The sequence below is a fragment of the Cyprinus carpio genome, chromosome B22, assembly GCF_018340385.1.
Source record: "Cyprinus carpio isolate SPL01 chromosome B22, ASM1834038v1, whole genome shotgun sequence".
NCBI lineage: Eukaryota > Metazoa > Chordata > Actinopteri > Cypriniformes > Cyprinidae > Cyprinus > Cyprinus carpio.
In genome coordinates, this window is record NC_056618.1 from 18,816,940 (window position 1) to 18,831,888 (window position 14,949).

Sequence of the window (14,949 nt, forward strand, 5' to 3'; positions counted from 1 at the left end):
CCAAAAACACTAAATATTGACAAATTTCTACTGATTAATCATCATGTCTACCAGCATATCGCACACCCCTATACATACATGAATAAATAAATAAATAAAACGGGACCATAACTAGCTAAATATATGAAATGCAAACAACAACCCGCTGATGTTTTCGTTATGCCGTATTTATCACACAATGTAAGTTACAGTAAATAGTGCGTGATGCACTGCTGACATCTTCCTCTCTGACTCCTAGATGTCTGTCTGATACACGATGCTTTTCTTTCCGCTATCAACAGGCTGTGAGAGTTTGGCACATGAACGGCACGCACACCAAACAACAGGTGACACCACAATCACGCTAGTCCTTTATGTGACACACACACACACACACACACACACTCTTTCTGTTCTCACAGGACACTGCTGAGTGTCGTGTCACAGTTTGCTGCTGTGGCACTTTCTCTCATACGGTCAAGCTGGGAAAAGCATCTGGTCACACGGGGGGCCCAGGACAACAAACACAGAGAGACCCCAGAACAACAGACCTAGCAGTCAGACACTTCCTGTATGACATCCATCTATGAGAAAAGATCCACCGATTGTCATCTTTGCCATATTAAAGCATTAATATTAACTGTTATTTTGTTTTTTATATATAACATATACTGCCTACCTAAATGTTTAACTAATTAACGAAACTTATAGAAATTATTATAATTATTAAAATGGTGTTGCCCTTTACTTAAAATGTTGTTGCTGTTTACATTTACATTTAGTCATTTTGCAGATGCTTTTATCCAAAGCGATTCTTCTTAAAGAGGCAAACAGACACAGGAAGTGCTCGTAATACCAAGCTTTAGGCATTGTTTAAATAAGTGTAAGTTAGAAAGGGAAGGAATAAATAAAGAGAAAGTTTTATTTAGGATGTTTAACATTTAAAATATTTTAACTTCATATATACTTCACATAATTTCAATTACATTTTTTAACTACTATTGATTACAATAATTAGGTCTTTAAAAATAATGTTACTGTTAAAAACTAGGACTGTCAATAGAATAGAAATTGTGATGAATTTTACAACTTTTATGATTTAAACCCGTTTTATTGCTCATTTGTAAGTCAATCTGGATAAAACCTGCTAAACGAATAAATTTAATTTTTTTTTTTTTATCACTTACGGGCAATCTGTTTGAACAATACTTTTGCAATTAATACTCCTTTAACAATACTTTTTTTAACCCCCGTTTGAAAATGCTTTTTAAACAATAAATAAAAATATTTTTGAAACCCTATTTGAAAACACTTTTTTATTAAATAACAATAAAACTGTTGTTGCCACATCCTTTTTGAAAATCCATTTAATTAAAAATAAATAAATAAACAAATACCTAAAAACATTTTTGTAGAGCTTCATGATTCTGGATAAATTGAGTCACGATTTTTTTTTTTCTCAAATAGAGATCACAATTCTCCCACGATTCTCAACTTAACAAAATAATGTGACAAAATATTATTGCTGCAGTCTATTTAAAAGTGTTTAATTAATTTTAATGAATTTTTGAACAATCTCTTGAATGATTCAATGACAAATAGCTACATTTTTAACATTCACTTTTCGCCATCTAGTGACGAAACAATGCAATCGGCACAAATGTTATTTGAAGCACCAGCAACTTTCAAAAGGGGATTTGCTCTATTTATGAATTATAAAATTTCATCCCAGTATTTCTGTGATAATATGAATGACTGTAATACAGAAATAATACTGTGTAGTAGAAAAGACTGTTTGTGAAGCCGTTTTTGTACCTAAACATGGTAAATGTCAGCGGCAGTGCAAACACAGATTTGAATGTTCCAGTATAATTCTTTCAAAAGTTTAACAAAAAATGGGATTGCTTGGTTGTTTGAATCGAGATCACAATCTTTTAATGATTAATTGTGCAGCTCCACATTTTTGTTTTTGTTAAAATTATTTTTAATAAATAATCCCCTGTGGTCACTTGTTTGAAAAGTCTTTTGTTAAATAAAAATAGAAAAGGAAAAAAAAAATAATGTGTTTGTGAAACCCCTCCAAACCCATTTGAAAATAATTTGTATTAAATAACGATAAAAAAGTTAACCAAATAAATAAAAATTATTAACAACAAATAAACACAATATCTGAACAAAAACTCATCCCAAAAAATTATTTTTAATAAATAAATACATTTTGTGAACCCCTTGTGGTCCTCATAGCTGTTCAAAAACTCATTTCATTATTATTATATTTATTATTATTTTTTATTTTTGTGAATCCCTTTTAAACCATTATTTGAAAAGATATTTTATTAAATGAAAACAAATTGTTGTTGTCACCTTCTTTTTGAAAACCCCTTTCATAAAATAAATAAAGAAAATAAGAAATAATTGTGAACCACTTGTGCCACCCTGTTTGAAAACCTAATATTAAATAACACAACCATAAAAAAAATCAATTTCTGTAAAGCCCTTGTGGCCACATGTCTGAAATCCCATAATATTAAATAACAATTTAAAAAATGTACATTTAGTGAACCCCTTGCAGCCCCCGGTTTGAAATCTCCTTTTATTCACAATGCACAGTAAGCCTAGATAAAAGACTTTCAGTTTTGCTGGCCTTCCCTATATAGTACAGTTTCACATCTTTCCAGTGCACAAGAAACAGTGCAGTGCCCAGTTTTAAACCCAAAAAGATGGCATATTATCCTGCTTGTTTTCTTCCTGTCTTCTGAAGGGTGTTGTCATACGCAGTCCTGAATTGTGTCAGCGCAGAATGAGCCGGTAATTTTCCCTTGTCTTCCACTCTGTTGCTCTCTCTCTCTCAGCTATTAGAGCGCCGTACATCATCATGATCCAGTGCGGCTCGTCGATAAGTGCTGTTTGCTCTGAGAGGGTCGGTTAGACGGCCGCCGCACGTTTAATGGCCGTCTACAGCTGTCAGAGGCGCTGGCCTTTCAGCCTCATTCTCTCCTGCACCATTTCCAAGAAATGTTAGATCAGAGTCGTCGGAAACCAGCTGGCGAGAGTCAGCATCTCTATGACACCGAAAGGTCCGTCTCATTATTCAGAGTCAACTGACAGGGAAATGGAGGCCGGCGGCAGCTTAAATCAGAGCGATCTGTCCAAGGCTAAATTGACTGTGTATTTGGCGGTTAGCGGGAAACGACAGACGGATGATATATAAAACAGATAAAATTAAAGCAAAAACAGACACAGACGAATAGCCCTTTTTGAAATAAAAGACAGTGGATTTTGGCTAGAGTGCATCTGTGTTTAACAGAGCGGGACATGAGAAGGCTAATGCTAATGGGGAAGCCGTCTATTTTGACATCTCATTAACACTAACAACCCTAAGTAACAAACTACATGAATTTGTTGTGCTATGAACACACTGTAAAATGTAGTTTCTTAATATGTTTTTAAAACAAGACAGCCTTTGTGAAGAGCTGTGCTTAATTGTATTGCACTTGTAGTGTACGTCAAATCTTAATAGTATTTTATTTTAAAAAAACTTGTGTATAATACAGTATTATAGAAAAAAGGACACTTAAGTGTTCTTAAAAAGATTATACTATAATAACTTGTTTTTTTAACACACTTAGGAACACTCTTCAGAACACACTTAAGTATACATTTAAGTACAGACTTAAGTATAATGTTACTACATTCAGTAGTACACTTTTAACCAAAGACAATAGAATTATGAAATTATGAATACAGACTTAAGTCGTACTTAAGTATGTTAAATTATAAATTAAATTATGACTATAGCACATTTTCATTTAATTGCAAATAACACTCAATTCAGTTTCCAAAAACATTCAGTTTGCACTTAAGTATATATTTTTTAAAGAATAATATTTCCATAATCAGTACTTTTGAATGTTGAAATGTATTTCTTTTCCACAAAAGAAATCATCTTTAGCAAACAAGGAAAAACTTATCTAAATGTCCTTAAAACAAGATAAACCTTGTGAAAAATAAGTATGCTTGATTGTACTGAATGTGCACTTTTAGTGTATTTCAAATCATAAACATAATTTAAAAAAAAAGAAAATGTATTTGAAGATCATATAGTATTAATACAATAAAAATTCACTTGAGTGTACTTTAAAAAGAGTATATCGTAACACTATATTTTAAGATGTCCTTGTTACACGTTACATGTACTTACTATTATAATACCAATAAATTATGCATAATTACATCCAAGTAACCCTAAACCAAACCCTAATCCTAACCATATAGTAAGTACATGTAGTTAATGTATAATTACACTGTAACAAGGACACCTTGAAATAAAGTGTAACCAAGTATACTTTAGTGATTGTGCTTTTATACACTTAAGTACACACTTAAGTACACTTTATCCTTATTTCAAAAACAATAGAATTATGAAATTATTAATAAAGATTAACTTAAGTCTGTCAAAAAAGCATGCTACAATTCAATTCATTGCAAATAACAAAAATTGTGTCTGCACTTAGACATATCCTTTTAAAGTGTTTAGGCCTATTAGCCTATTTCCGTAATAAGTGCTTAAAAAGTATGCCAAAGTGAACTTAATTTTCACAAGAGAAATCTGTATTAGCAAAAGCATTCAGTTTACGCTTGAAACAAAAACAAGTGAATTAGTTGGTCTCTTTCTGGCTTTGATCGGTAAGCAACCACTCAGCAACCATCAAAAACACTCTAGCACCTGCTTAGCAATGTACTGAAAACCATTTAGTAGACCTTATCACTAGCATATTGAGAGGCATAAAGAGGCATCCATAACACACTAGTATTATGTTTTTTCAGACTAGCACAGCTCACAATTTTAAATCCAGGATGAGGAAATAATAGACTCACATTTGTTTCTCAGTGGCTTAGTGTGACAACATGCTTGCTAACCGCTAATCTGCAACTCAGGTGTTCCTAGCATGCTTAGTTATACAACACAGCATCTAATATAAAGTGAAACTTATTTCTGTACAAAAAACGAAACCTGTGCTACGTGCTGCCATAGCACAATCACGTAGCATACTTTTCCCCATGAGCTTAAAGCTGCTAATCGCCAAGTCAGAACAAAGCAAACACAAGAATCTTGCACCACGTCTCAAGCTAGTGGCTAATAATAGCATCTCTTTCATTAGCAGGCCTGTGTAAAACTGTTCATAGTGTCATTCCAGGACCTAAAAACAGGAATTCCAGTCACCTTTCAATTCCACAGCCAGGAACTAATTGGGAATATTCCAGGAATGCAAACGTGAGAGACTTCTCAAAGTGTTCAGTTAGAACTTTACAGTTTAACTAGTCAAAGACAATTAATAATACAATTCAAACCATTTAAAAAAAAAATAGTTTTATTACCTACATTATTATTTATTTGTTATCAACTGGCATTTTATCAGCTGTAACTAACTAACTAAGCAACATTTAACAGTTATGATTTCCCATTCATTCACACACATAATCAGACCATATCATTCAGACATCCAGACAAACAAAAAACAAAAAAAAACCCCCGACACAAAAAAAAATCACAAACACACAAAAAAAAAAAACAAATGGGATGTTACAGTAGGACACTCACACTTTTCAGAACTGCAGATGAATCACTTTTCAAAATCAACATATGAATGCATTGCACACATTGACTCCAAATCAACAAAGGGTTATTTGGCCTTTGCGATCTTTAATCAGATTTCCCCGCCAACAAAGTCACTCAGAACCAGTCAGATCTCAACTCAGTTTCGTTTCCATTAGAGGCTGAAGCTTCTTTTTTCTGATGGGTCCTGCCGTTTACTACTGCATTAATCAGACACTCCTTTAGCTTTTGTTCCCTTCCTGTTTACAAAACCACAATGAGTTTTTGATGCAGATAATAAAGGTAAAGATCATGTTTCCTGGGAAAGGCAATCCCAGTGGAAAAAAGTGTTTCTGTTCTGGATGTTTACCAAACTAGAGTCAGAAAGACACTGGGAATACAGAGTTTTTTCACTGTTAATATTAGAGAAATACAGTGTATTCAGGTTTTGCATTGACACAAACAGGTCTCTGATGTTCCTCACGTCAAGGAGGTATATCATGATTAAGCACCTCATCAGCTGAGAGTCATTAGAGTCTTCATAAGCTTCCTTTAATAGGATTCAGGGCTGGATAAAGCCAACACAGTCATTTAAAGAAGGGCTACAGAGCTGTGAAGATTTAATTAAAGGATTCTCAAAGGAATAGTTCACCCAAAACTGAAAATTTGCTGAAAATTTACTCACCCTCAGCCCATTCAATATGTGAATGAGTTTCATTTTTCATCAGAACAGAGTTGGAGAATTTTAGCAATATATCACTTGCTCACCAATGGATCCTCTGCAGTGAATGGGTGCCGTCAGAATGAGAGTCCAAACAGCTGATAAAAACATCACAATAATCCACAAATAATCTACACCACTCCAGTCCATCATTTAACGTGTTCGTAAGACACGTTTTTAACTTCAAACTGTTGCCTCTAGCTAAAATATGAGTCTAAAATATTGCTGTCTCCAGTGAAAAAAGGCATCTCTTCCGACTGAGGCGAGAACATATCACATATCAAGCACAGATTACAAGCGAAAACAGTCGGTGGAGAGGACAACAGGACATGGAGATGGACTTTTTCACTGGAGGAAGCGCTATTATGGATATATATCAAGTCGTATTTTGGCTAGAAGTGACACTTTGAAAGTTAAAACGCCTTAATGACAGATTTGTTTCTTACAAACTCACAAAGCTTTTAACTTTACAGTTTGTTAACTGATGGACTGGAGTTATGTGGATTACTTGTGTGATGTTTTTATCAGCTGTTTGGACTCTCATTCTGACGGCACCCATTCACTTCAATGGATCCATTGGTGAGCAAGTGATGTAATGCTACTTTTTTCCAAATCTGTTCTGATGAAGAAACAAACTCGTCTAGACTACATCTTGGATGGCTTGAGGGTGAGTTCATTTTCAGCAAGAAAACACAGTTAAAACACGACTTAATTTGGGTGCAGTATGAGAGATTAAATGTTTCTCAGTTCCTTCAGATTTGATGGTTGAAGTTCTATCTGAATAAATCTCTGTTTAATCACTCCACCTTTGCCCTCCAAAAATAACAACAACACTAAAAAGAAACAAAAAGACAAAATACACTAAGCATCAACGCCTCCACACACAAAAACACAGAATATATCAGCGGCACTGTGGTGCTCGACACTCTCATTTCCATAAAAACACCAAAGGCCATTGGGAAAACCGGACCAGACGAGCACTTAATTGTCTGCTTGTAATGAACAGGACTGCCAACGCTAATAACACTGGCTAAGAGCAAAATAACTCAAGAGAAGGGCGACCCAAGAATCTCCAAATCGCACCATTTTTTACTTGTTGGCCAAATAGGTCCAGTAGCACCCTTTAATTACTTGCATTCCATATCAACAGTATAACTTCCTTTCTGACAATATAAACACATCTAACTTAAGGGTAACAAGATAGTTGAACCCAATTTTACCCTATTACAATACATAAACAATTTTAATATGTTTTCATTTGGCAATGCCAATGTTTTGGGTATTTCATGAAATGCTTGGTAAACAGGTTTTATTTGTTTTCATTTGGCAATGCCAATGTTTTTATTTGTTTTCATTTGTGATTTGCACACTGCGGCAATGCCAATGTTTTGCAGGTGTAGGGTAACTTCCTGTGATTTGCACACTGCAAACGTTTGCTAAACACATTTTAACTGTTTTGTAAGTTCACAATGACAATGCTATCATATTTAACACAGTAACTTATCATTTTGGTATATTTGTTGGTATACATTTATCATACAGTATAGCTTTTTCTTCAACATTTCAGTTACTTTCGATCCCTCATTTCCCTCAATTGCCAGAGAGAGTTTAGTGAGAACAGGATTCCCGTCGCTCGCTGTGATGTGTCCTAGGCTAGCTATTTTAAGGGATCACACATAGACACATGCCATTCTAGCTGTGTATCAGTTACACACACACTGCAAAGTCATACTGTCACATCATGAGCTGACACAACCTACGGGAACGTTACGCATGCAATCAATTAAATTGACTCGTCAATAAAAAGCGACCCGAGATTCAGCATGGCCAGATTTAATAAAGAACATTTATTGCAGAAAACTTGCCAATGATGTAACCTTTAAGAATATTCATTAGTAATTATTAGCATACTTTGGAAACAATCTTTGTGTTAAAAACAAGGCGTTTTGTAGCATCACGTGGTCTTTTCTCAATCAGATGTGTACAGGGGAAATGTGGCATGAGGTGTTACCTTACATCCTAAGCTTTAAAAATGTTGACTGCATTAAAATATGAACCGAATGAACGTACTGTAATCCTGATGCTAATTTAAGCTGTAAAGATCCTGATTTCTCTCACGGGGAGCACGTGGACACCTGAGGTTTGCTTCTGTATCTCTAGACAATATCAGTGTTTAAACCAGGGATCAGAAAAGGTTCTAATTAAGAAGAAAAGCAAACTTTCAAATGTAACAGTGAAACTTTTTTTGTCCAATTATATGTATTTTGTCCATTTGTATGTAAAAAAAAACAACAACAAAAACATTCTTTTACTGTAATCTAACTGGTTATCATTAGAAATGGAGGGCCCACAAAACGTAAAAAAAAAAATCTATAAAAACAAAAAAAACACAAATATAAATAAACCAACAAAAAAACTTAAAAAGAATCGATTGAAGGACATAAAAAACTTAAAAGCCCTAATCTATATTAACTATGAACAGGGTTTTAAAAGAGGGGTGTGAAGAACATAATAATCTGAAGAGCGTTTTTCCACTATAAAGAACTTTTTTGTGCAATGGAAAGCTTCTATGGACGTAAGTTTCTTTATGTACTCATAAAAATAAAGGTTCTTTAATGCTATCGATGATTTCAACATCCATGGAACCTTCCAAATGGACGAAAAGTTCTTTATAGTGAAAACATATTCTTTAGATTATTAAAAGGTTACACCACAAAGTAGCAAAAAAAAAAACTTTAAATAATTTAAACACTCTAAAAACCAACATAAAAACCCTTTATTTTTAAGTGTACACCACAAAGTAGCAATAAAACGAGCTGTAAATAGTTTTAATTTGCTATGAATCTACATAAATACAATTAAGAGCGACAAGTGACACAACAGACACCGGCCTGTCTTTTCTCAGCCCTGTGGGTCTGTTCCCATCTGCTTCTGGGAGAACAGAGAGAGTGAATGTGTTTGTGAGGGTCGACAGCAGGACACACGGCGCTCCGTCTGTCTGCGTTCAGACGAACAGAATGAACCCAACAGGTCCAGAACAGCTGATGGGAGGATGGAGAAACCACAGCAACTCCATTTTCATTTGACACTCACATGCTCTCGATCTAATTTCTGCCTCTATCTTCACATCTCGCTTCAATTACGCCCTCGCTCACTGTTTGAACACAAGTTTCAAAGCTCATTTGTGTTTAGCTGTTCTTCAAGTGCACAGTTCAGTTTAGTGATGCTAACTGCACACTTGAAACCTTCAAATGTTCTTTTAAACTGCATAATTATTCCATTTTAACATTATTTGAAAGAATGAACACAAAATGATTATGAAATCTACCACAGTTACAAATTGCTTTGGATAAAAGTACAAAAAAAGTGAATCAATTAAACAGTCAAACGATACTGATTCATCTGTTTTAATACTCAAAGTGCGCTTAAATGCACATGTATCTGGATATGTTTCATATACGTATATATTCCAGATAACTCATTTGATGAATTACTGCTGCCATAATTACTAAGAAAAAAGTTTTTTACCCAAATTGCGCAATTATATAGCGTGAAAATAAGGAAGCTTATTAGTGCTAAAAATATACTATTTCAGCACATTTACAGAAGAGATAAACTGAATTGTTAGTCATCTGTAAATAAGACATAAGGGTTTGTGCTGAAAGTCTACTTGCGAAATTGCAAAACTGTTTAAAGAATTTGCTTTCAAGTTTGATTCGCCTCCTTAAAAATCCAACGTGCCAAAAAAATTATTGCCTAAATCGTCCATAAAAAGCAATAAAACATCAAAAAAATAAGGAATCATTCACTACGAAAAAAAAAAAATGACAATTACTTCATAATAATGTTATTTTACTGCAATCAATTCGAAGGTAAACTGATTTGTAAATAAGAGACAAGGGTTTGCGCAGATATAGCTACTACTTGTGAAAATGCTAAATTCTAAATATATAGAGCTTGATTCTTGATTAAACTGTTCAGACAGTTCAAACTTTAGTCATAATAGATTTTTTAGATCATATTTTAGTCGTTATTAGGAAATGTACATAAATGTCTCTTTTAAACCAAAAATTACTGCGTTAGCCAAATTGCGCAATTATATAGAAAATAAGGAGGCGTATTTGTGATGAAAAACGACAAATAGTCAATAAAAATATGCTATTTCAGAGCATTTAACTCAGAAAACAACTGAATTGCGTCTTTCGTAAATAGTCTCACAATTCAGTTTATGTCTGTTTTATAATGTTTCACGCTTCAGTACTACTTGTGAAAGTGCTAAAGTGTTTTCCTATGAGTTCTATTCTTCATTAAAGATTTAACTTTTAGTCATTAGAATGTACATTTTAGATCATATTTAATTTCCTTTAATGAAAACGAAGCTACGAGAGGCAGAATTCAACATAAACCATGTAAATGACACGATGTATTCAATGTAAAATGACACTTACTTTATAATAATACACTATATTTCAGCACATTTTCCACAGAGATTAACTGAGCTGTGAGTCGCTCGTAAATAAGACGTATGGGTTTGTGCTAAAATACTACTTATATTGATATTGTTTCATAAATTCACTCCTATGAGTTTGCTTCTTGATTAAACCATTTTAGACATTCTAGATCATATTTAACCTGAATGAAAATGAGGCTATGAGAGGCAGAACTCGACGTATTGTTTTTGTCAAATAAATACGGCATCTACTTCTGAGGTCTACAGTAGAAATACACTGCGTTACGGTCCAAATGGCCTAGATTTGTGTCAGGCACTGGATCACTGTGCCGAGTGGGATTACAGACGGGCAGAGAGCTAAACAGTCACTGCTTGGTGGCGAATGTGCCACACTGCATTACTGAAGCTCCAGTGAGCACAGAAGGAAGTGTGATGGAGACGGTTACCTACTAACACAAACCAAAGATTCCTGGGAAGAAGCACGTCTTCAGCTCAAAACACGTACAATCAGATACACACAGAGTGCAATATGTCGGTTTTGACAGCCGCTTCAAGGTGTGTTTCTGGAATTTCCCATTATGCATCATTATTGTCTGACTATATGAGAGTCGCCATTCGAAGAGTCATTCAAAGCTTAAAAAAATTATGCAATGTATGCACACTTCTATGAACCTGAAAATATTGCAAAGGACTCAATCAAGAAAAATCAGTCACTGCAAAATTCCTTCAGATAGGCTAATCATCAAATATTCAGATCGCTATTGTTATTGTTTTTTTTATTCCTTAACGTTCGACGTTTCTTGAATATTTGGTTGTATTCTAGTTAAAATCACATGAGATTTTAAATCGATATCTGAGGTCAAATTGGCTTGCAGATGATTTTAATGAATCCTGTCGAATGTACAGTAATTCATCACTTAGTAATCACATCAATCGTTCAATTACTTGGCACATTTTTCCCCATTTCTTCTGAATAATTAATGATAAAATGGAATATTTATCTAATTCTTAACAAATAACTTCTTGAGGCTACTGCCTTTCTTTCCCTACAAAACTATTGCAAAAACACTTTTGAACATCTTGCATTAGCTAGTCATCAACAAACATTACGTAACAATAAACAGATTCAGCATGCATTCAACAACGCACGTATGCAAATATAGGCTATAAATCAAAGTATCCAGTCCCAGCCTTAGTCTGTTAATTGGAAGGTTAGTACATTAAATCTTTGAAAGCTGGTTTATAATTGTTGCATCACAAAATTAAGAAATCCTCCCTTAATTGACAAGAATAACTTAAAAAACTGTGCTTGGACGCTTCACTTCAGATCATCTCTTCCTGTCTATGTCTATTCAAGAAATGTGAATAGTAGTTACCTAATAGTTAGATTGTTACCTAATGTTCTTATACACATTTCTGAAAGTTATATTATAAAGTGTTACTATTAATGCTTATAATACAAAAAAACAAACAAATGATTGTTGGATCAGTCATTACACACACATAATACATTGGTACCGGGGCGGTGCCATCATGTCACAGTTAACCGTTACTATCCAAATGACTTTCAACAGACAGAAACCATCACATTCTTTCCTAAAGATGAGGACGCAGAGGTGTGCTTCATATGACAGAGATGACGGTCACTGCAACCCTAATAAACCTGTTAGATTTCCAGAAGCTGTCCATATTTGGACATTAATATTCCATTTATGATTTAAATGCCTGTGTGTTCAGATTCCGTCAATCATATTCAGCAAATGTGCATGTTTGGACATTAACTTTCAATTTATGATCCATCATATTCAGCATATGTCCATATTTTGGCATTAAGGTTACAATTATAATTAATAATGTCCACGATATGCTCATATTTGAACATTAATCCTCAATTAACAATTTAGAGTGTTGTGTATATGTCCATGTTCAATTCATCAGGAATAATCTTCTGCAAATGTCCTTATATAAACATTAATTAATGATGAATAATGACCAACATCATCATGAACATCTAATTTTGCGTCTCAAAAAAAAATGCGGTTTTGGAATATTTTTCGTCATTTGTCTTGGAATGCACACTGTTTATCATATTCTTGATTAGAATCACTGATATACATAATCATATTGGTGTTTCTAATAGTCTCAGAGTGGTCCAGCCCTGCCATGATGGAGATGCACTTGTTTTCCAGTGGCGCAATATTGCAACAAACGCCTTATTATGATAACAAATCAATTTAAATGTTTCATAACATGCCGCAGATACATTAAAAGCTCAAAAGCGCTAATGAATGAGGGTCACTCACCCAGAACACGAAGGAATAGACGATGAGGAGCGTTTTGAGGCAGGTTATGACTGGTTTGGTCTCCATTCTCCTTGATGCCATGAGCGCAGTGGGTTCGTGCTGCTGTGATTCTCCGCTGCGCCTCCGCCGCTGCGCTCCAGTCACTCTGGACGCGCCTGGCCAATCAGAGGGCGAGATACCTCGCGAAGGACCCGCCCCGCTTCAGCAGGCTCCCTGCTGGCCAATCAGAGGAAGAGAGGGGGACGGTCAGTCCCCGCCCTCCAGACGCGACGCCCTCTGCTGGACGTCACATGACAGTGACGACAGTTGCGCTAAAGGTGAGGCAGGTGGCTTTGCGTCAGTGAAAAATTGCTGAAAATAATGAAACCTGTAATATATATAAATATTGTGTTTTTTTCCCAAAAAAATTTAATCTCTGTTTTTTTTTTTTTTTTTTTTTATGGGGCATTGTTAATACATAAAATGTCAATTTTGCTTATTATATTTAACCTTTGATATAAATAAAATGAAAAAGAACTTTTTTACACAAAATAATTAGTGTTTGTTTAATTTGATTGACATTTGGTATACTTTCTGTCCTTGCTAGACTTTTTATACAAATGACTAGGCTACATAAATTGTATAAGCTTATTCAAAACTAATAAAACTCTCATAAACCTTGGTGTCATAAATCAAAAGTGTTTACTGAGTTGATTAACTAATTTTTCTTCATATTTTTATGTCTGTTCTTGCTTGACTTTACATAAAATGAATTGAAAATGAAATTCAGAAGTTGTAGGTTTACTGAAAACTAATAAACCTGTGATTATTTTCAATATTAGATGTCTGATGATAAGTTGAAAACGTATTATAATCACAAAAATGTTAAGTAACAAAAATCTATGATCTATATATAAAAAAAAAGTATAGATAGATAGATAGATAGATAGATAGATAGATAGATAGATAGATAGATAGAAATCAATATATTAGCTTAATTTAAATATTTAAGTATTTATTATTATTTATAACAGTGCTAAAAAAAAGTTTCAAATTAGAAAAGTTCGATTTTACACATAAAATAATGGTTTAGTTAGACCAAACCAGATTATTACTTCCAAGTCAACGTCCCATCGTCTCTTTCTCTCAGCAGAAACCTCATGTGATCCTTCAGTCTAGTGTGAAGTAAGTTCACAGCTCGGCTCCAGTTTTAGCACGCAGTCATGCTATTTTTGGCCCTCCAAATTATCAACCTATCGAGGAGCCAGTGTAGTGAGATTCAACTCTCAGCAATTACAGCAGGAAGATGGAGGCGAGCACCACCACAACACAGCTGCTGTCACCTCGTGCTCGAGCCTCGTGTGAACAAGACACACTCACCATGTGACCTGACCCCACTATCAACACCCTAAATGAACCTGTACAATAAACGAACCCACAGCACTCATGATAGGGGCGTCAAATCGTAGCTGCCTATATGATAAATAAATCTATTTCAGTGATTAAATCTATTCCAGACTCTGCATTTTATATGATGACAATGTTTAGGCAGTCAGGCCAAGCTCTTAAAAGACATCTTAATGGTATTCTCGATAACTAATATCTTACCTCCATAGGTTTCAAAGCGTTTATTGTGAGGAAAACAAGTTTCCATGAGCAATGAAATTCTTACTATGTTGTCTACAATGAATACCAAAACTATACACACACATACACAAACTGTACACTATACAACTATACACGCATACAATGTAAGAAACATAATAATAAAAACTATGCTACAGTAGTAATGTAGACCATGTATATTGTAGACTGTGTATAATAAAGACTATGTATATCTATGTATGCAAGGATAGAGTAGGAATATAGAATGTGAACAATAGAAATATAGACTATGTATATGATATCTATATATGCGAAT

General features: G+C 34.3%; 1 protein-coding gene across 1 annotated transcript in view; it reads right to left on the reverse strand.

Annotated features, from left to right (window-relative positions):
- tspan7b (tetraspanin 7b) overlaps window positions 1–13,202 on the reverse strand; it is a 31,732-nt gene extending 18,530 nt beyond the window's left edge. Inside the window, exon 1 of the mRNA XM_042749918.1 lies at window positions 13,050–13,202. Within this exon, the coding sequence (XP_042605852.1) occupies window positions 13,050–13,130 (81 nt within the window). The 5' untranslated portion in view covers window positions 13,131–13,202. The remainder of the gene's footprint in view (window positions 1–13,049) is intronic.
- Window positions 13,203–14,949: the final 1,747 nt, after the last annotated feature.